At 42.3% G+C, this 23,216-nt stretch overlaps 1 protein-coding gene across 2 annotated transcripts; it reads right to left on the minus strand.

Annotated features, from left to right (window-relative positions):
- Positions 1–1,859: 1,859 nt before the first annotated feature.
- COPG2 (COPI coat complex subunit gamma 2) lies at positions 1,860–22,664 on the minus strand. 2 transcript variants are annotated; one of them, XM_062580005.1, is made up of 24 exons: positions 22,598–22,664; positions 21,124–21,176; positions 20,217–20,297; positions 19,305–19,376; positions 18,159–18,238; positions 17,307–17,382; positions 16,921–17,013; positions 15,667–15,753; positions 14,611–14,768; positions 13,842–13,975; positions 13,082–13,149; positions 12,242–12,430; positions 11,242–11,337; positions 10,613–10,856; positions 9,690–9,765; positions 8,478–8,581; positions 7,796–7,921; positions 6,815–6,877; positions 6,559–6,698; positions 5,970–6,141; positions 4,868–4,965; positions 3,928–4,066; positions 3,424–3,522; positions 1,860–2,359 (listed from the first exon to the last, which is right to left on the minus strand). In XM_062580005.1, exons 1-24 carry the CDS (start codon positions 22,632–22,634, stop codon positions 2,229–2,231), a joined length of 2,616 nt encoding a protein of 871 aa, XP_062435989.1. In that variant the 5' UTR covers positions 22,635–22,664; the 3' UTR covers positions 1,860–2,228. The 2 variants fall into 2 exon arrangements, with proteins under 2 accessions (XP_062435989.1, XP_062435998.1); XM_062580014.1 differs by lacking the exon at positions 22,598–22,664 and adding an exon at positions 22,536–22,566.
- Positions 22,665–23,216: the final 552 nt, after the last annotated feature.

Genomic DNA, 23,216 nt, shown 5'->3' on the forward strand with positions numbered 1-23,216 from the left:
ACGTCCAAGCAAAAATCTAGCCTCACCCCTACCTTCACTTGCTGCAGTATTCTAGACATGTGGTGTACATCAGCCCTGTTAAGACTGTGTTCAAGAAAACCATCATTTAACAAGGTACCTAGCAGAAAAATTGCTGCTCTGTCAGTGTGTCGGGGTCCGCGCTGAGATGGGCAGCTCCGCTGAGCCACCAGCAGCACTGCTGGAGCCTGAGGGGCACCGTCGCTCTCGCCGGGAGCGCCTCGATGGCTGCAGGCTCAGCCACTGCAGCTCCCGTGCTTAAGCCTTGCCGCATTCTTCCAACAGGAAGGTGCTTCCCACGTCCACGGTCTCCGTGCTGGACGACCGCATTAACCACTACCCCAGCTGGAGGATCTGAGAGGCTTCCTGAACGCCCGTCTGAACTTCATCAGCTCCTTCTGAACTGCTGCAGCTCAGCTGTTTCTCTCTGTTTAGGAGCCAGGTTTGGGGGACAGGGGGAAATCCCGATTTATTTCCAGATCCAACACCCCGTACTAAGAACCTTAATCTCTGGCTGGCAAACTGCTGCATCCACGTATGCAGTTAAATCCTCTGAACTCCGGAAAAGATTAGTTAGCCTCCAGGAAGGCATGGACTAAACTGCCAGCCTAAGTCACAGGATGCCGACAACTCTTCCAGCCCTGCACTGACCTTGCTTCTTGACTTGCCTGTCTCTGTATTTAGGGCCCGAGGAATAGGCACACCTGAGGGGAGGCAGAGAACGCGTATCTCATCAGTCCGAGGGTCCTGTCTTGCCTTCATTGCCAGGCTACCTGCTCACCCCAGGTGGACAGGACCACTAGCAACCAGGTGTTGATGAGGGTGTTTCCAAGACGCACAACAGATCGAGTTGCTGCACAGTTTAAATTATATCCCTGTAGCAAGTGTTGTAAAACCTAACTAGCTTTTCAGGACTGATGAATCTTGAAACCATCTCTGAACTTGTCCACACCAAATACAGCAGGAGAATCGGCGCTGTGAAGGTATAGCTGCTCCCGGAGCTTAAATGCCCCTGCACTTAAGCATCATAATTATGCCCTCAGTAATTGCTTTTGAACGGCCATTTACCTGTAGACAAGCTCCAGAACACCATGACTTCACCCACATCCCTTGCTTCTGTTATTTTCAGCTCCCTATACAATAAACCAAGCAGAGCCACTCACTCACTGACATGTCACCCTTGGGGCTTTCTCAGGAGCTTCCCCAAGGCTCTGCTGTAGCACCAGGGTGAGCTCTTACCTGTTTCATTAGAACGAGCTGAATATGCAATACTGGCACTAGCAAAAGCAGGAGGATGGGCAGTCTTCTGAGCAGCAGCTATTCAGGCCACAGCGATCTGGTGTAGGTGTTTAGATTAGCATAAATAGAAGTATTCTCCCGCACTCTTAACATCCCAAAGAAGCACCAGTTCATCAGTGAGCTGCTACGTGTCAGAACTTCCTTCACACAGACCCCCCTTTCCCCATCTCTTCCTGACGTCTCCTCCCCAGTCATTGTGATACAGGATGTTTTCACAGCTTCGAGTCCAGGAAAAGGGCTGCACTGTTGCTTGGTAATATCTGACATAAGGGTCAGAACTGTTGTTCCAACGTACAAAATTAATATACCATTGTAGGTTACATTTAATCTCTCTCTGTACATTGATCTTCTTCTATGAAACAAAGGACACAATCACCTAGAAATTGACTGTAAATGTACAAGTTGGCAGACTCTGCAATTTTATGTTTTTAACTGCTCATGTTTCGAAACATAAGCACTGCCTTAGGAATAAGGGGTGTATGCTGAGTGAACAGCCACTGTGGGCTACTTTTTCTGTACTGAAGATTTGGAAGCAGACAGAATTACAACAAGAAATTTCCATTTTATTGACAGTAATTCACATGGATTCCACCACTTGCATCAGTGTTTATTTTCTGTTAATAAAAATCATTCTTGACAAAAGTTCAATTGTTTTCTTACCATCTACCACATCTTACACCTTCGCTGCGCTACTGCAAGTGGCCAGAGATGCAATAAGTTAGACAGGAATGTGTAAGTGACAATGAGGGAAGGGACATGGAAACGGCTCAGTATCAATCAGCCACTACTGTAACATCATACAAAATATTTACCAAATTGAGGAATAAAAACTACATGCAGAGGGACAGACAGGCTGCTTGTAATCCGGTGCTTGCTAGGGTGTTCCCACCTTGGTAGATGCATTGTAACACTTAGCCTACAGAAGCCAGGATAACATCTACAGCCGTTTCCTCCTTGCTCCTAACTGTCACCTGCATGGTCACTCCATCTCCTAGTGCAAGCCTGGACCTTACCAGCACATCGTGGCCACCTCTGTACACACCTGGCAACAAAGCAAGATTTGGCACATTACATTTGTTATTATATATAATATGTATTATTATTTGACACTGATCCAGCTCTAACCCAGAAGCCTGGCAAATGCAAAACAGATTTGGTCCCAGTCAGTTGCAGGGAAGGGAGAAATGACCAAAAAATCACCAAGCACTTAAGGTTAAGAGTGAAGGTAATAGCTACCATCCTGATCAGACAGCCAAAGTCAGCCAGTACTGCTGGACAGCCAGGCAGTTTTAATGGGTAGAAACCAGAAAGCAAATAGCTGAAGCTCACTTGCAGTTTGAGGAGGCAACAAATATTGTACTTCTGCCTCGAAGGCAAAGTTGATTGGCTCAGTGCCCTTGCCGCAAGGGAAGAACAGGCATTTGGAAGAGATGCTCTCGCAGCAGTTCAGACTGCAGGACGAGCCATCTCTGTGGGTCAGGACTTCAAATCAACTTTAACAGTATAATGCAGAGATTATGCAGAAACTCTTGGAGTTGACAATTCTGCACCTAAAATAAACCTGAGATCTGACCCTGATTTAAACCTGAGTCAGGCTACAACACATCGTGTTCATTGCAGTTTTGCTTTAATAGCTGAAATAAAGAGTTTTGTAGGGTGCTTACATTTCCAGGGATTGCCAGAACTGTGAGTCTGGACCACAGTTTCCAAAGAGTTCTGGGAGCTGCGGGTAATTTAGGACCTGTTTTTAGTGACAGGAACTTGAAAATCAAATAGTCCTAGGAATCCCCTACTGAGATAGCAACTTGCAGGGAATTTAGTTTGAGCATCTTCTCTGGAAGTCACTCCATTCGCAGGTTTCAGTATCCTTTCCCTGAGGCAGAATGCCTCCATCCCGAGGGAAGCTGAGCCTAGCCTGAGTACACCTATGACAGCACACTCCAAACTAGCACCTGCTGCATTTATCTCGCTGGTTCATGTCAGCTTTCTACAGGAATAAGCTCTCTGTTCAAGGACAGAATCTCCTAACCCATTTCCGTTCATTTAGTAAGAAAATCTGTCTGCTGGGGCCACGAAAACATCAAGCGCAACAGTGTGAATACATACCAGCTAAGCAAAGCGTGTGAGAATTTTTGTTCTCTGGCACTTTATCGGATCTCTCACATGGCTGCATGCCCAAGAACTTGATGATGTTATTGACAGCTTCTGCATTCAGAGATTTAAGAATGTTATCTCCAAGTTGATACCAAACTTTCTGTCAGAACTAACTCACAGTTAAAGGGCATACTCTTAAGCACTCACGTGGTATAACCATTTCCATTTGCTATCCCAGTGACAACCCCACCAACACATCTTCTGTGTGATGTCCCTTCTGCTGCCGTAACCGCCTAGGAGGACATCCCGCCCCACAATCAGTTTCACCAAGACTGCACCACCAAGTTTCCAGTCACTACAACCCCATGCCGCAACACAGAGCCTCGCTGCTAGGACACGTTACATTAGAAGGCATCAAATTCCCCTCCTACTACACTAAGTACTTCCCCATCATTGAGGAATTACCAAGGATTACTATGTGGGTCACCAACAAACAAGGAGGAGAGATCATCTCACCATCAAGGGTTTTAATTGAGCTGAGTGCAAAGGTTTCTTCCTTCTCAAAGTCATCTCCTACTTCTTCCCATGCAGCTGCAAAGTTAGGCTTTAAGACCTTCTGAATATGATCAGACACAGTCACCTCCAAATCTTCCAACTGGCAGAAAAGCAAAAGAGATTTTCAGTTACCAGTTACAGAAAGGATTCTAATCTTAGAAAGAGGAAATGAAACAAGGAGGGACAGCAGCATTTTGCCAAAACAACTCTAGCATGCTAGGCTTTATTTTCAGGAGAAACATATACTAACAATATCTAAAAAACACAGAAGAAAAATAGCATTTATGGTGGTCATCTGCAAAGCTTAAAACATTTACACAAAAACATCAGTGAGACCAATGGAGAGCAGGAAACATGGCAATCGCTTGGCAAGTCAAAGCCCATTCTAGCCCTTACTGGACATCTAAGGAGAGAGACTTTCTCAGAAAGCAGAAGCAGCCTTTACTTCTCCCAAACCCAGGAAAGCTATGTTCTTTGGCACACCCCCCAAGAGAAAGGCGCTTTCCTGGGATGATTCGCATTTCAGTGACTTGTAACATCAACAGAACAAACAAAAGTGCAAATGCTTGGGGTGGAGGGAAAGAGTGGGTCACAGTTCTGAAAAGAGACCATGTAAATTACTCCTTCCGTCCTGTGTATCCTCACGAATCCTATCTCCACACAGTGCTAAAGCTATGCCAACTTTTAGCAGAAGCAAGTTTTTGGGGGAAGGATCTAAATAAGACACACAATCTAAAGCCAGATTATTTTGAAAATGGTGTTTCAGGCAGTACTCCCATTCTCTCCTATTGGCTTCAGACCTGAAGGGAAACTAGGGCAATCCAGTGGAAAGGAAACTGCAACCCAATGGTCACATTCAGAATTACAGTAGGAAGGGAAAAAGTCAACAGTCCTATCTTACCACATACTCATCATCATAGCCATCTTCTTCTGGCACGCCTGTGTTTGGGTCACAGTCTCGAACGGTGAACTTCATAGTGCAACTGAACGTACAAGCAACTGGGGAGCAGAGGACAAACGCACTAGGTCAGTGGTATAGTTTCCTCTGCTTAAGCCCTCGCTTCCCAAAAAAAGGTTGGGAATAGCATACATTAGCTTCTTCCTCTGAAAGATACAGACACAGCAGAGGTCACAGCTCTTTTCTACTTCACATAAAATTTCCCCAGATTCTGATACGAAGGCCAAAGTACGCTTTTAGAGGAAGAGCATGCCAGGGCTGTAGTGTTATGAGCACAGGTCTGCTGCTTCGCAAAATGCTGTGGTGTGATCCAGTCAGCAGCCATCATCAGGAGAAACTCTGCAGGGGTTTCTGTCAAGTGGATTATGATCCAAAATCACAGTTCAGGGAATTCAGACTAGTTCTAATCTTCTCTGGTATTAAAGCAATAACCAAGGAACCCAACTCACTGACACACTGAGTCATGTTAGATCAACTCCAAATCTATTCAGGTTTCTTTCAAGTGCAGATATAATAGAAGCAAAAACAAACCAACCAAAAACAAAAACCACAAAAAACCACATCATACTTTCATGCCCTGAAGAAAACCTCTCATTTCTAAGTTTTACACTCATTTCTAATTCACTACAAAAGGGGAAAATTGCATTAGTCATTTTTTTTTGTAGAGGCCCAAACTACCAATCAGTATTTTCACTTGTATTTTCCTTTTATAGATTCTGTTCCTGACTACTAACAAATATTCATGTTCTCAAATGTGTCAATTCTCTTGACTGAAGGTAACAAATTCAGTTTCCTCTAATTATCTGCAGAGTCTCAATTTTTCTTTAATATCTCATTTTTAGTTATCCAATACCCCTCAGTTAAAAAGTACGTATAATGTGTTGCACAAATACAGGTCCTACATAAAAACCAGTGAGTATGACACACAAGAAAATGTGTTAGGGCCTCAACATCCATTCAAATGCCACACCCTAAACATATCTGTTATTGAAAAAAATTCATTTGAGGGATTTCTCATGCAGAATAATTCCCTCTCAATTGTTACCTGCAGTGGGATCATCCTGGGGCAACTGGACAAGCGTGTAACACATGCCCGGCTGGTTGTAAGCAAGGTTAGGTGCTGGGATGCAACAGATCACATCGTAAGCATCCGATGGCTCCATCTGCACAGTGACTCTCTCTAACAGCTGATCATTTAACGTGTTTGTGCAGTCAAACTGCAGAATTAAAAAATAAAATAAAATCAGCAGGACTTCAGCATAGGAGAAACATTTCTAATCAAGAATTTTCCCAGGATCAGCTACAATACTTCACTGCATGTGGCAGATATCCCACTCCTTTGACCCAACCCTACCACTCTCACTGAACAATTTATCTTTCCAATTTCACCGGAATTCTCTAACAGATGGGATTCACAACCCCTATCCTCTTCTGATCATAAAGGCAAGCTTCTTCTTGTTAGCCCTAGTAAAAGAAAGCTAGAAGTATCCAGGCACTACACACCCTCTCAACTCTACCATGCAACTCCCTTACGGAGAAACGGGCTCCTCTGCAGGGCACAGTGACAATGTTGATTACGCTACCTGAGGGCCAGCTACCACTGCAGCCTTGCAAACATGCTTATCTTGTCTTACCTGGAAAACTATGTGGTTTGTGAACATGTGTTTAATACAACGAACAAAATATTCTGTTTCTGCTTCTGTGAGCTGCACTGGTTCCGAAGACTTGAATAACGGACCCAAGTTCTTAAACTCAGGAACGGCTGCCAGTTGTTCTGCGCAGAAAGGAGAAAAAGATGACAGAAACTTAATGACAGGCATGCTTGTGCCTTGTGGGAGAACAAGGCGCCTTCCCACTGAGCTCTAGAGACCCACCAATTTTCTCCCATACCTTGGAATATATCCTGACGTGAAGGAGCAACTTTTTCAGGCTTACTGGTCACTAGGGCAATCTCTGTGAAGACAGAAGCAAAGACAGCGCACTGTTAACTCCATAAGGCATAAGTTTTAAATGCCTTTAGATCTCCACTAGAAATTCATTAAGTTATTAGTGTTTCACACATTTCCACAGCAAGTTATTGCTAACTTGGTTCCTTGTACATACTAGAATAGATCTTATTCTGCTAACTAACATTGGATTGTAACAAGAGGGGAGAGATTTGAGTCATAACAAATAGAATCCACTTTAGTCCAAAACTGAAGCACCACTGCATTCACCATCTTGTAAGAAAATTAGTCACGCTGACTACATGACCACTCCAGTTTCAGTATACATTATAGTCCCAGCAATGATACACGAGCAAAGCACCGTTTACGACAAGCTGCCATTTCCTGGAAGGCATACACTTATTTATCTTGCTTAGGTGAAACCCAGCAACCCATGTAGTTTGAAATAGAGCAGCTCCTATTCCCCACACTTAATACGTACGAAGAGAAAAAGAAAAGGACGGGGGAAAAAAAAAAGGTCTTTTCTAAAAAAGTTATGCAAGGTCAAAATGCAACAATTGTTCAAGACCAAGGCATAAATTCAGCAAAGTGGTGTTAAGTGCTTCTGGAATGTTGTTTTCTCAAATATCTACACACTTATAAATTCTGATATGCAGACCCCTTTCTGATAAAGGGCAACAACATAATTAGCAGAGCAAATAATGATCTTCCTGCCACTGCTATAATCCTTTGGAAGAGGCTCTGTTTTCCTGTATCGGTGAAGATCAGGCAGGCTTGGTACCACAAGCTGGTGGCACTGTAAGCTGTACGGTACTTAGTTTAGCCACCTCCAGGCAAGGCTTGACAGAAACAAAGTATTACAGCAACCTTAATGCTTAAAGCCTTACCTGGAGCACAGAGTATTTAAACGAAGCTTGAGTGTTACCTGCTTTCTGTTCAAAGATTGGTGCAGTAGCCAGTGGAACTGTTTTCATATCAAAAGGTTTGTCAGAAGGCTCCAGTGTATACTGATGCAGGGCTTTCTCCATGCCAGGAACAGACACAGTCAATCCTGCAAAGCATAATCACGTGCTGAAGATTGCAATTTTAAGAGCAGGAATTGTCAGAGGCCTCAATGCACTGCGATGTCCACAAGTAAACAGTGTGAATTTTGGATGGCTGACTGCACCAAAAGCAGTAAGCTGGTCCGAGTTTGAAAAAAATAGGTCTGTGTCTCAGCTACCATTCTCTTGAAGTCAAAGAAGGAAATTTATTTTAAAAAGAGTTCCTGTTTGTAGCTTGCCCATTGGCTTAGGGTGGGAAGAAAGCCCAAGTGAAAGAGAAGGCAGTGATGAAAAAAGCCCAACTCATGCTCCTCCTCCATTTCCTAGATAATACTCCCCAGGTCTTGCTCAACCTGGTGTTCTCAGCTAGTACAAGCACTTCACAGGAAAGTCACAGTGTCAACAGACACACATGGCTCTGTCCCTTCTAGTTATTTTGACCAAAGGTACCCAAGATGCATTACAGAAAACTACTCTCGTAGCAACAACAAAATCGATCCATAATACAGAACATGAAATAACAGCCCTTATTTTTGGAGGTATTAAATTCTTTCTATCACTGACCATTAAAAATATAGGCAGCATTCAGTGCTATCTGTCTCTGCTGCAGTACATTCAAGTAGAACGTTGCTCTGTCCCGAACTTCATCATCACTGTCCATCATGCATCTGTTTGGGGAACAAGAGGATAACAGTCAACTGGCTGAGGATGTCACCAGAGCTGAGCTAGAAATGGAAACGAACAGACAGGACTTCATATTGCAATGCAATTCTCTGAATGGCTTTGCAAGTTGTGCAAAAAAAGATTCATACAACTTAGTAGCTGTCACAGCCCAAGTGCTGCATGGCAAAACCAAGATCAAAGGAGATGTGTACATAACATCATGAACACTCGGTAGGTTATAGAATATATACTAGCCATAAGATATCTGGAACAGGTAATTCTGATGGGCACCATGTGGTTACACTTTCTTTTTCTACAGCTTTGTTTTGACATATAAGTAGAAGAAATGCATAAAGATTTAAAAAAGACAACATAGAGGTTGGTATTTCAGAACTTAAGAATGGCTTGTGTATTGAAATATTTGCCTAGTTTTTCCAATTATACCAGGTGGTTTATAAAGACAGATTACCTCTCAGCAGCTCCTGCTTTTTAAACATTAATCAAGTCCCCTATTGTAGTAGTGACTCACTTGCATCTCTGCACAGTTTGCCTTCTGCCTGAAGCGCCTCATAATCTGAATTATTCCTCTCACCAGAGAAGTCAGAACGGGCAAGGGCTTATGATATACTACAGTGCTGTACCAATGAAGAATGTGACATTTACTGTACAGAGAATTTAAGGAGGCCGAATGGTCTTAACCAGAGATGTGCAGACCTGTGAAACTAGAATGCTACTCAGCCACGTGCGAATTACTATTTATGGATGACATGGAACTACACTTTCTTCAAGGGATGCAAAAATATACATACTTGCTACAGCACAGCAGCTCTACATTTTCAGATTGGATTAACAAGCCATGCAAAGGCTGTCAGATGTTCCCACGACTAACTACCTTTTTCTTTTGCATACCTCCAGCAGTCCCACACTCACTTCAGCCAGGAAGGAACAGCAAAAGAGAGTCATCTGTCAACCTCTCTGCTGAGCATACCAGTGTGTCCTGACAGATGCCAGGGCAAGTTTGGGCTTGATCTGACCTTGCTTCCTCTGTGGAGCCAGACAGCCCAGAGTCACCGAGGAGCTTAGCACATGCACAACACAGCTATACCCACTCACCTCTGCAGGAGCACCAAGATGCTTGGAAGAAGATTCTCATTCTGGGCACCAAACTTGGCTAGCGCACTCACAGCAGCTAGAGAAGAAAGCAGGCAGACATCAGAGGTGGTAAAGCAATATGCAAACACATTTTCACAGTCAGATTCAGAGCAATGCGCACACTATTGTCCTGAAGTTCCAGTTACACAGGTTTTCACCTCCACACCACAAACTAACATAAGTGAAGAAAACTCCCTCCTACGTAGCCATATTCCCTCTGCTTCCATTTTAAATGGAAATAGTTTAGTGCTAGGGAAAGGCTCAGAGCCCTAGGGGTTAGGGAGTAGTAACAGAACAAGGACAGGTTAGCAGCCCTGCAACTCTGTCCCAAGAATGCTCTGCACGATAAGGTTAGTTCAAGCTCCATGGCTCATTCCAGTTTTTGGGCCCTCTGGTGTGTACAATAATGAGGTTTCTAGAGAGTGGCTCAGTATGTTCTCCAGGGGATGCTCTAGAGGTCACAATGAGGAAATGATATCTCAAAGCGTTGCTGCCAAAATCAAGTGCAAACTGGCCCAGGATTTATTTGAGAGCTCGTTTTGCTTCCTCCTTCCCTCTGCTTCCACCACCAATAATCAGGAGGCTCAAACTGATCCTGATACATTTCCGATGCCAAGACTCAAGTGTAAAAAGAGGCTGAGTGCTGCAAAGGGTTTAATGTGAAGACCTTCACACATTTCCAAGAAGAAATCTTCATCTTGTGCATGTGGGAGATTGACATAATAAGAATACGCATCAAGCCCTGAAGAGCTTTCCTTAAATATTAAATCCACAGCAGACGATTAGGTCTATTATAGAATTAACAGTGTTCCCTTCTCCTGCACTGCCTCTTGGCCTTTTGGAGACATGCAAAGAAGGGACTGCAGCATTTGACTTGAACTTACCAGCTCTCACAGCCTCGTTCTCCAGCACTACTCTGTTGAATATGAAGCGGATATACTTGGATGGGGATGGAGTCCTCGGCCCCTCTTTCCCAAGCAGGTGCAGGATCTTTGTGGCTAGAACAGTATGTTCGCAGTCCTCAATGAACTCGCAGAGGTGAGCCAAACCCGATTCCTTACTCTCAGGATTCTCCTCAATGATGCCAATTATGCAGTCCACAATGGCTCGTTTGTACTCAAAGCCACCCTGGGAAGGGAAAGGCAGGGACGTTCACCCAGCAGGCAGAGCTCAGACTGCAGCGCTGCTCAGCTCTCGTCAAGCTTTACTTCCTTCCACACAGAAAATAAATATATTTGTATATAAAGAGAGGAGACAGGCTGGATAACCTAACAGGCTCCTCCCAGCTCCAACCAGCCAATACAGACACATCTTCTGAGCAGTTCTTTAGATCAGTTTTTGACGGTCTAATGTGTAAGCACACTTCAGACAGGTTTGACCCCTGAGAAAAGCAAGGCTTTGCTGATCAGTCAGGCCCTGCCAGTGATGTATCCCCGCTGACAGAAGACAAAGACCCTCTTCATACTATGAGAGCTACCTGCCAATAACTACCCAAAGAAAGTGTTAAACATACATCATCCCTGAGCATGTTGGAAAGGAAGGTCATCATGACACTGTGTTTCCGGGGGTATTTCTGGCACAAAGCACTGATAGCCTGCACTACAACTACCTGCAAAACAACAGAGAAGGACTTTAGTCATGTGCACTTACTTCTCTATGAAGAATACAAGCTTCTCACACAGGCAGTATCTCAAGCTGTCACCATCACAGGTTCAATTCACACAAGAAGGATACAAGATACAAGGTACAAGAAAGATAAAATCAGGTGGTAGACTCTCAGCATGTATGTATTGCCAGTTCCTCTGTGCTAGCATGCTGCCAGACCTGACTTTGCTAGAGGGACTGCATTTAGGACAGACCATGTTAATTCAAAGGCCTCCCCTCCCTCCTTTTGCCTAGTCACAACAGTGGCCCAATTTTAACTTAGTTACATTTTGTCATTAAAAACTTTTTCCATTTCAAATTCTTGCCCTTTGCTCATGAAAAGAATAACGTAAGAGCATTGTATGCTGGTAGACATTGACTTTGTACAGATACATCATGCTCAAAGCAACTCTATGACGCAAAAGGGACAAAAGTACAGGTGAACTGCTAGCTTTAACCAAGTTATTACTCGAGTTTACAGTGACTAAACTTAACAAATTAATTGGAAATCTACAGTTCACACTATTTCTTAACTATCAGACTGAGGTGACAGAGACTCAATTAAAATGGTTAAAACCACTTTTCCTTTCCACAGGAGCAACCAGCAGGCAGTACAAGGTGCTGCAGGATACTGTACTAGACCCAGGAACCCACCTAAGGATTTTTACTCTTTTTTTTTTCAAGGGGAGGTGGAATGAAACAGCACATTTAGTCAGTTAAAAAACAGAGGCTCACACCTTTCGAACTTCAAGCTGGTTTTGCTAACCAGACTAAGTCACTGAAGGATTAACAAATGGGAAAAGCTTCATAAAAACAAGAATGGGAGAAAAACCTGCAGCTGGAAAGAGCAGAGGCCTCCAATGCCACACCTTAAACTCATCTGATATTTCTGACACGAAGGAAGAGATCTGTTTCATGAGCCTGTCTACACTGCTCTCACTCCCTGTCTTCAGCAGGGTGGTGATGGCGAGAGTAGCAATGCTGCGGTTGGAGTCGGTGATGAGGTTTTCCAGGTCCAGGTTGCAGGCAGTTACGGCAGATGGATGCTTCATGGCCACCTGTAAAGAAGGTAATTCCAACAATTAGATGGGAGCAGTAACATTCTGCAATTCAAAGCTTTATATGCGGTAAAGATTAAAGCCCTTGCTTTTTCAAGCACTGCTCTGTTCCAGAAGTACTGTAAAGAATTGTGACTAACGCTACATTTATTCAGACACCATGATTGTTGGCAGGATACAGCCAAGGCTTAGGTTCCTGTATTGCAGCTTTTGAAATGAACTCCTCTAGCTGCAAATATCAGCTCGTAAGTTTAACAGTCATAAGTCATAGCCCAAATCTTCTTCCGTTTCTCTCATGGTGTGCAGCTTTGAAATCAGAATGTTATTTCCCTCACACATATCCTATTTACACATTTCACAGCATTAAAAACATTAGACTCCCTTACGGTTGAGAGTTCACAAGTTTTCCAACTGTAACTGGCTATAGCCCTGTGGTCCAGAAATGACCACACATAGCTTGAGTCCTGGTAAGATCTCTGCCACAAGAGATTTGGCATGGAAAAGCCAATCCTCCAGCATGGAATAGTTCTGAATACAGTAATCACAAGGGCAATTGCTCTATTTTAGGCAACACACCATCAGGCACTGAAGTCTGGCTTCCTCTGATGCTCTGAGACTTAAGCTTTTTTAGAAGGTCTTGGAAGCACTCACTTTATTAAGGGTCCGTACAGCTGCATATCTCAAGACAGGTTTGGGAGAACTACAGAAAAGCTGCAGCACTGAAAATAAAGAATCAAGAGAAGTAACTCATGACAAAAATATTGGAGTAGAGATTCTCTAACAAAAATTGGCTCCCAATACTCTAGGCACCTGTAACGTCTGGGGAGGAAAAGAGCCTTTATGCACAGAGTTTCCCATACCAGATGATGCCATGGAAGTTGCCTTGTGCCAATACTTTGATATTGACAGCTGCAAACACTGTAGTCAGAATTCACCACAGCAGATATGGTCTCTTTCCAAGGAATAGGAGTAGAGAGAAAAGTCTAATGGGTCCACATTCAACCATGTAGTGCTAAATGTTCATACAGCTCTACTCACTATTTACCACTAGTTTCATAATGAAATTAAAAACAATCTCCTGTTCTTTATCTTATATAATAACATGATAAACCACCATACAAACTGCCTATCTGTGTCATCAAGTTTTCCTCTACCACTCCTCCCATCCCTGCTTCCTGCAGTTGGAAAAAGATAAATATCACCTTGTGCTATCTAAAGCTTTGGATGAAATGGGAAAAAAGGAATCAACCTGCTTCACATCTACAAGACTCCTAACTTAAGGAGGATCATAAATTTAGGTTTTATGAGCACAGTATTTTAGTTATGCATCAATGTCTTTCATGTGTGCTTTATCACCCTTTCTTTCATAGTATTCCTACATTAATGCTAAGAAGGGTTCTTTATGACCAACCTGAAACAGCAGGTGCCAGCTCCCTCGCTGTGCAGTTTGGAAGATGGATGATTGCAGAGGCGGCTTCATAAATAACCATTTCATGCTTGTTTCGCAGACAACTCTCAATGAAGTCAAACAATGGACTTTCATGTCTATTAAGTGAAGGCATTTTACAGTATGATGCTGAACTATGTATAAACCATTGTAACTGCACTTCTGATAACTCGACAGAAAGCACAGTCAGTGCACTGGCTCTTACATTTTTCACACTGACATTTTGCTCTATTCTTAAGGCAGATTAATGTTTGAACTCTAAACTTGCCATTTAACATTATTCTACTGCTCTCTACATTATTTTCTACAAGTCAGGACTAATGCATTCTGGAAATAATACTTTATTACTAACCATGTTTCACACACCATTAAAAAATTTCCACTGATAAAAAAAATGTATTTGGAGAAGTTCTCAAATAACTTTATCATATTCTACTAGGATGAGAAATCAGAATAGGAGAGATCCTTTTGTTTAAACAGTACAGGTAGATTCTTACTGTATTCAAAATGCATCTAATTAGACATAATACAAAACACTGCACTCCTTCAGAGATTAATCTGCAGTTTTTATTCCTACTCTGAACTTAGCTTTGGTGATACAGCATCTAAAAAAAAGAAAAATTCACTTTTAACACTACAGATGTCCACAATCTTTATGAAATGCAAACTTCCCAGCTACTGTTGAACTCAGGCTATGATTATTTTTGTAATTCACATGCTGTCTCTCACTTACCCCTCTTCAGATTCTTTCAAGAGTTTGCTTGCAATTCGGATTAGCATGCAGTAGGCAAACTGGGATTTCAGTCCAGATTTAGTGAACTTATTCAGCATCTTGGAAACTGCAAGGCGATCGTTTTTTCTAAGGTGATAGAGCAACCCCAGAGCATGGTACTAGAAAATCAGAAGGAAAAGTGAGATGTGTACAAGAACATGTGAAGACATAAAATACATGCTACAGTAGGAAAAGACAGATTTTGAGACATGCAGGAGGAGTAATATTCACTGTTTCCTTGCAAAAGTACTTTCTAACCTTGAATGACTTCATTTTACTTACATGTAACAGATCTACAGTGTTTCCTTCCCCTTCTTGTCTACTGTTAGACAGCCTCAACATGTTTCTAAAGATCGAGAGCCATGAAATCAATGTTTACTCCCTCTTCTCTCCATTTAATGCCATAACTTCTACTATCTCAGGTTATTAAGCTATACCGCACAATAATGCAGTATGTATACTTGTATGTCCACTAACATAACATCCAAGACATCCCAAGTGCTTTAAATGCCAGCCGACCCTACAAAAATCCTTGAGGAATTTACAGCAAGAATCCAAAGGGCAAAGTACAGAAACACATTTCCAGTCACTTGCCAAGTTTTTTGTTATAAGATTGATTTACAGTAAGGCTTAAGGAAGCTGCTTACTGTGGCAGGAACAAAGCTGTTTTGGCACTGCTGTTTCTGACTGCGGATCTATGACACTGTTTGACCAAACATACAGAGTATTTTCATTTCTGTAATTGTTTGGAATATTTGTGTGAAGATTTTGCTTACACAGGTATCTTACTGATATTCAGACTATCTCCAGTGATCCTATAGCAAATGAAGCTCATGATTTCTGAAACGGTAGAGTCATTTCCCTCAAATCCCAATCCTCGGGGGTTTTTAAAAAAATAAAGGAAAAAGGGAAAGAGGTTACTTCTCAGGTTCTGTGGTTATCTTAAGAACTTAAGAGAATACCACTAATACACTATAGCTTGTTAGACCTTTCTGGGGCACCCACTCTGAAACATACCTGTACCATAATGTTGTCACTAGAAGCAGCTTCCTGAGCCTCGTTGATCCACCGTTTTACCACGTCATAACTGATCTTCATCATATGCTGGAAGAAGCCACAAACCGAGACTTCAAACAAGCTCACATTAGAAGCACTGAGAAGTACCACAAGTCACATTTGCAGGTTTCATTAAGTTTAATTGCTTTAAAAAAAATCTACGGCTTTGTGGCATAGTATTGGCAACAAAGAGCATCTCCCAAATACGTGTTTTGTATGGAGACACCCATATTGATAAAAAGAAAAGTAACTCAGAGAGCTTTTGTTTCCATTCTAACAGGGAAGAAGGAAAAACCAGAACAATTCACCTCTGCCTACTGTCCTGCCCTGCCTACACCAGAAAGACTGCAGTGATCAGTATTAATGCAGCTTCTTTGCTTTCTCAGGATCCGACACAGCTGTACTCCACCCTGTCAGCTGGACCTCTTACCTGCTGTTCTGTCTCACTGATTTACCAATGCAGCCAGTCTCTTTAACCTATGCACCTAGAATCCATTTTTTCTTACACATCGGACTGGAACTACCACACTTTCATCTGTATCTTCCCTCTTCTAGTAAAAATATTAACCTATAAAGATTCTTTTCTCTTAAAAATGAGAGAGAATATTCACAGTGAGCTTCTTTATCTGGCCCTCCTACTACATATTAGGGAAAATAATTCTGAATTATACCTTGTAAGGGCAGGAATTGGTTAATTTGGTTTTTGCACAGCACACAAAATAGGCTGTTTGTATTTTCTGTTACAGAACTGATAAACACTTTCACGGTCATCAGTGTTGGGTTTTGCACAGCACAAAGCAGGTAGCTTTTACTTTCTGTTATAAAACTGTTAAGCACTTTTTCAGGGTTAAGTGGGTTATCTTTTGAGAACATGAAGACAAGACTCCTTTCCAGATAAATATTTGACACCACACACACATAGAGATGACCGAGCACTCTGCAATTAGTTATTACAACAGATGCATTCTAAAACTATAGAATGCTAAGAAAACAATTTCAGAAGACAGGCTGCTTGAAACATAGGAAATTCCATTTCTACCAAAAAAAATCCATTTTTCTGTTTCTTTTTCAATGAAGAGGCAAAGACTAGTCATGTTAAAGGAAAGGGAGATGAAGAAATAACCAAACAAAGGCCAGCCAAAGCACTACACATATAATAGACTATCCTTCCCAATCACAAGTCACAGACTTACAATAATCTGCTTCTTCACTTACTAAGGAAGACACCAGTGCAGAACTGGACACACTGGGGACTTTGTCCACAATGGCTTGCTTCATGTATCTCTCAATGGCTTGTAACATTGTACCCTATGAAAGAGTAAAGGAAGGTTGATGCTCAGCTTCTGGAGGAAGAGCACGAAAGTAGCTGAAGATAGAAGTGTATGCACAGCACATTCAAAAAGCTCTAATAAAAAAGCTTCAGGTTACCACACTAATTCTTAAAATGCATACTCTTGCAAGGGAGATATGACTATCGGCTACACACTCCTGGAAGTTCAGTGACATGGTCAAAATTTAAGTAAAGCAGTCTCAGAACTGAAACTACAGCTCCAAAGCTCCAGCCTTTTAACACCCAAAACAAGGCCGTGACTTGTACTTACATCAGTGATCCTGCAGAGTGCTCTGATGGCTGGACCTCGGTACACATCTTCCTTCCCTGTCATGTCTTTGGTCAAACTAAAATAATCAGAGAGGCTTTTAATACTTCTTTAACATCTCAGTGTCTCAGTCCTTTTGGGAAACTCAACTCATCCTATTTAGCTGAAGCTAATATCAAACTATTACCATATAAGCAATAACTAAAGTTAGTATCTGCTAGAAACAACTTCCTAATAATGAGCACTTTGAAAGTTATTAAGATCAGATTCTAAAGACAGAGAACATTAAAAAAGACATAGTGCATAAAATTGTTTTGCTTTAGGATTGGTTTATTTAGTTCAGTCATTCTCTTCTTAATGTTCCTCTTCTTTTTACACTTAAGTATTATCTAAATCAAAGTTTCAAGTGGTAGTTTCCAGAAGAGATTCGAAACCAATCTCTTAGCTATTTCCAGAGATCCAATTTTAGCTCTCACATCAACATTAGTATCTGCTCTGTAGTAAAAAAAAAAAAAAAAAAAAAATGATAGGCCAGTTGGCAGAAGTGTATTGAGAGCTGCTCTGCTGTTCCCTAACTGCTCTGATAGCAAAGTAAAACAGAAGTCACAAATAGACTTTGATAAAAAAAAAATCAAGCACCAGTAAACTGAAAAAACAAGATGACAAAATAGCAATCAACTTCTAAACTCCATGCAAGTCTTCCCCTCCTTTTTTTTAATCTAAGAAAAGCATACTAACATGTACTATATGCTTTATAAAGCATAGCTGCAAAAACTGTAGCCGCTAAAACAAACACATTAAAATACAACTACTTGTACCAGAGCTCTCATACTGTGTTTTCTCTAGTTCTACTACCTGCTGGTGACAATGATGACATCTTCAGAGATATTGGCCATCTCTTTGATAGTAAGGTAACACATTCTTCTAAGGGTTTGCTGTGAAAATGTATTGTAAAAAGCATTAAACCCGTGTGCAATTATGAATAAATATTCCCTACAAGTTGTAGAAGTTAAATGAACTAGTCACAGAACACCCTTATCCCTCCCCAAGTCTATATAGTCTGCACAGGTCTAATTTCAACATAGACTGTGAATGTTATCATACAGTTTCTGCAAAGCTGAATCATTTTGTTAGTGCAGTGAACCTGAGGTAAATTTAGAGCACAAATTAAAGTCAAGTTAAAATGTAAGCCACTTTGTTGTAAATCAGAACCTCTTACAAATTTTGGGGATCATGTTAATTGTAAGCGATGTGTAATCTGTGTGCAAAAGCCATACAATTATCTGTTAAAAGCTTTAAAATCAACTCTCTCAGACCTATTTTTTATTGTCAAAGAAAAACAGAAATGTGCAAATAGCACTGACATTCTAATTCCTTGAAAGTAAGTGACATATTTTGCATTAAAAATAACTATCTTCTAAAATACGGATATAAAAAATGTCACAAACACTGTTACTTTAAACAATTGCATACAAAACCCTCTTCAGGCAAATCTCTAAAAATCTAATGTTCTGGTTCATTTTTAACATAAAAAATCCATTTTTTTAATGGTCTAGTCAAAAGTTTCATCTGATGTTTTCAGGACATTCTTAACACTTTGTGCTGAGTTATGAATAAAGCAAGCTACTTGAGGGAATACTAGTATCTGATTTACAGATAACTTTTTTATTTTATTTTGACAGTTAAGCAAATGGGAGTTACTTGCAAGTGCAAGACATTCATAAAATCATAGCAATTTTTATACTAAGCTTTTCTATGTTCATGTTCTTTACAATAGGAAATTAATTCAGAGAAAAAAAAATCTGCAGAAGTAACTATACGTTATTACACAATCAATTATTTCCAAACTACAGATTGCCTTTAGCAAGTCATTTGCATGCAGAGCTCATTCTCTGAAGTACTTGCTCCATGTTCTTCCCACATAATACTCAACTGTTCTGCAATTACTGTGAATGCAGCCAAAAGTAGGAAGGTAAAAAGCAGTAAACATGAGGCACTTACATCATTAGATTGAAATAATCTGGTCATTGCAAAAAAAGCTTCTGTGGCTTCAGTGGTTCCGAAGTGTTCACCCTGAAAACGGCAAACAACAAGTGAGAGATTAGCCAAAGCATCATTGTCCACTAGCCTCCACCCCTCACTTATAACGGCTACTCTGATACTGACAGATCTTTCTTGAAAGACGTTTTCTCATCTAAGAAAGTCCCTCCCTCACCTTGTGTTTCTCAGAGAGTACATGCTAAGATTACCAGTTCTTACCTACGTGGCTTCAATATGTCATCCATAGGTGTACAGTAATGGAATAGAGTTTGTCAATTAACCTATGTTCTCTGTTTTGACTTTAAAGTATTCGCAGTCATTCTTGCTTCATTTTTGTTAATGAGAAGGATCCCTGTGCAATCTACTTAACATGTGACTTGTGCCAACTAAGACTGAACAGCATAGGTTCATCCTACTTGATCATAGCTCTATGTTAAGTATTACCCAGTATGGCAGGAAATCTGGTCTACATGGATACATAAAATAAATCTGCTTCCTTATCATATTTCCAATTTCTCCACAAAGATACCTTTCATTTTGTGGCCTATGTTCTGACATGAACTCAGTTATTCCTATTTTTGCTAGACAAGCAAGAACAACTCTTTAATTACACAGTGACACAGTAAATAAACACAGACCAACCTGCAGCTCTCACCTGGCACTCGGAAGAGTCTTAAACGCTTCAGTGACATATCCCAGCTCACCTTAGAAGGGTAGTCACAAGAACACAGTACTACCGAACAAATATCCATTTCTAATATCCTTAAAAGTTGCCTTTCAAGTCTAATAGAAAAAGGTATAAAACTTCTTTCACCGGAAATCATCAGAAATTAGCCACAAGAACACACATTTGAATTAGGAAGAAATGATTACCTGGTTCAGCAAGTAAAGGATCTTTGTAAGTATGTGCAGGCATCTTCTTGGATTTATAGGAGTCTCATTAAAGATACGTGCCTACAAACATAGCACAAATACTCTATTATGGGGTAACCAAACAATAATAGTTTTTACCTTTACAACAGACATTCACATAATTCTTTTTCATCCAAGTGGCTTATAACTTTTTCATTTCAAAATGCAACCCAATGAATTTATCCTTGTTGTTCAGTTCATGTATGTTCAGCTCGCTGGATGGGCAGCAATCTGAACAAAGGACAATGACTCAGTTTATCAAGTTCTTAATTGACAGCTTAATCAAAGCTAGTTCTGGACATTTGGTACTAATAAAAACACTTTAAAATAAAAGCATAATTTAAAATTTCTCAACTCAATTTCTTTCACAATGTCTGCTGTCCAAACACTATTCAGCATAGTCTGTGGGAACACTGAATTGAAATTTTTAAGTTCCTACTTATAGCTCTTTGCACCCTGAAGAATTATGTAAATACTTAACTACAAATCTATCTCACCACTTGCGATTGCTCTTGGAGTAGATAAGAAGAAGCAGGAAGACCCATTATGAATAATATCAATCCATTATTATATTCAGCTGCATGCTGAATGACCACAGGAAAACAGGTAGGTCATCTCTTCAGAAGTACCCTGGAGGATACCGTGCATCCACATGGAAGGAAGAAGCCTATTCCAATAGAAACCCTACACATAAAACCCTTCCACAGTAAACTTTATGTGCTCTTAATTTACCTACCCTATGAATTTAAACTAACCACCCATCAAATTTAACCATCCAGATTTCCTACAATTTGTGTTATAAATCTTAAGATGCTAACACACCCTGATCAGCGACAGTTAAGCAATATTACGCAGTGATTATTCATACCTCCTGAAGCACAGCGCTCTTCTCCAAGTGCTGGAAAGGATTAGAGCCACTACCTGAATAACAAAAGAGACCTCTCAGTTAGGGAAATGCACTCATTAGACAGAAACAATAGAACTGAACATGTAGGAACAATCCCTAAGCTTTATAAAAACATGTCACCATGCATAGTACAAACCCTACAGTGACATTCCACTTTGAGTAACTGATGTTCTCCAACAACAGCTTTCAATCTACTTTCTGAAGTTATACATTGAGAGTTCCAGGAAGAAAAAAAGGGGGGGGGGACAGATTAAACACAGATGGAGGGGTAGGAGGTAGAAAGATATTCACTGTTAAAGCTGTCTTAATACCTGCTTTACATGAAATTCTACTCTTTTTCTTCCTAGACTCTCTCCTCTCTTTTTTTTTTAATTTCAGGTACAGAAAGCACTGAAAATGTCAGGATGCAGCTGCTGCTAAGGATCCGAAATAAGAGTATATTGATTCATGTGAATCAGCGAAAAGGGCTACTCAGCAAACTCCAAAATCAGCATGACTGCTACATATCACAAAATCATTAATACTAGTCTATCTTCATAGAGTAACCCTGCAGACTTTATAATGGTCCAGATCCCAACCCAGATCTTGACAAGTTACCTGCCAGCTAAAAACAAGATCTGCAAAGGATTTTAAAAAGATTTCAGAGGGGAAAATACGACGTGAAGTACTGGTCCATCTCTCTGCCTGTTGCAGGGGAACATAAATATCTTCTACAGTGTAACCCCCATACTCTGTTTCAGAGAACCATCTATACCCAAAATACAGTTTGAGTCCATCTCAAGCTGGCAGCATACAGGGCAGATGAGCTTCCTAATCCACGTTCACAATGAAAACACCTCTTGGGATCACTGTTACGGTCATGTAAATCCCTACAGACCCTTCGAGCTGCTTCTGTACCCTTTTCCTACAGTAACTGCTGTTCTTACACCCCAAGCAGAACGAAAGTGGGAAGGAAATGAAACTCAACCCAACAGGGCAGCTTTTCACGTGGTTTAGAAGATCTCTGAGCAGCAGCAACAGACAACGGATACGGCGTTAGCAGTATCAGTGGCTACATGCAAGCTGAACGTAATTTTTAGGTGATTTTGCAGAGTGAAAACATCAAGCCGATGGCTTCATCAGCCACAACGATCAACGGCCCATGGGGCGGGCGACAGGCTCGGCCTGCAGCCCGGGGGAGGCTCCGCGGAAGCGGCCCGAGAGAGGCTGCGGCACCGGAGTGCGGCCGTTATTGCCCTCCCAACGGCCGTTATTCCCCCCTCAGCGGCCCTTATTGCCCTCCCAACGGCCGTTACTACCCCTCCCCCAACAGCCGTTGCTTCTTCCCCCTCCTCAGCGGCCGTTACAGGCCGCGGCGTGCGCCGGGCTCCTACTGGTCGCTCCCCTCATGGCTGAGCCGACCGATCCCACCGCGGCCCCGCCGCCAGCCCCGCACCGGCCTCCTCGTCCTTCTTGTCAAGCTTCTTAATCATGTTGTTGTCGCCGCCGCCGCCGGGCGCCCTCCCCTCCCCCACCCCCACCCCGCTCCCGCCGAGCCGCACCGCCGCGGCACCACCCGCCGGAAGTCCCGCCCCTCCTCGGGGAGGTGGAGGAGGAGGGAGGGGGAGCCTCACCCTGCGCCATCCGACTGGGCCGCGGAGCTGTCACTCAACCCCTCCCCCCAACACACACACACACACCCCCCTGCCCCGCCCCGCTCCCGGAGTGCGCGGCGCGCGCCGAGCCGCGCGACTTCCGCCTCGCCTGGGGCCACGCCCCCTGCCGCGCCGGGGGGCGGGGCCTGATGGGGGCGGGGCAGCTTAAGGGGGCAGGGCCGCCATTTTGTGAGGCGTTTTCAGTCTCCTCGCTGAGGCGGTTTTGGGGGCGGTTTCTCGCTTTTCGGCGTTGCCTTCGTGAGGGACCTGCTCAGCCGCCACTAATTCGGTTTATTGACCGCACGCCGCCGCCGTCCCAACGCGTGGGGGTTGTTCACGGGGCGCCGGAGCCGCTGGCCGCCCAGCGCGGGACGCGGCCGTGCCTGAAGCCGTCGTCGCCGGGCACGGCCACGACGCGGT

The sequence above is a fragment of the Rhea pennata genome, chromosome 1, assembly GCF_028389875.1.
Source record: "Rhea pennata isolate bPtePen1 chromosome 1, bPtePen1.pri, whole genome shotgun sequence".
Taxonomy (NCBI): Eukaryota; Metazoa; Chordata; class Aves; order Rheiformes; family Rheidae; genus Rhea; species Rhea pennata.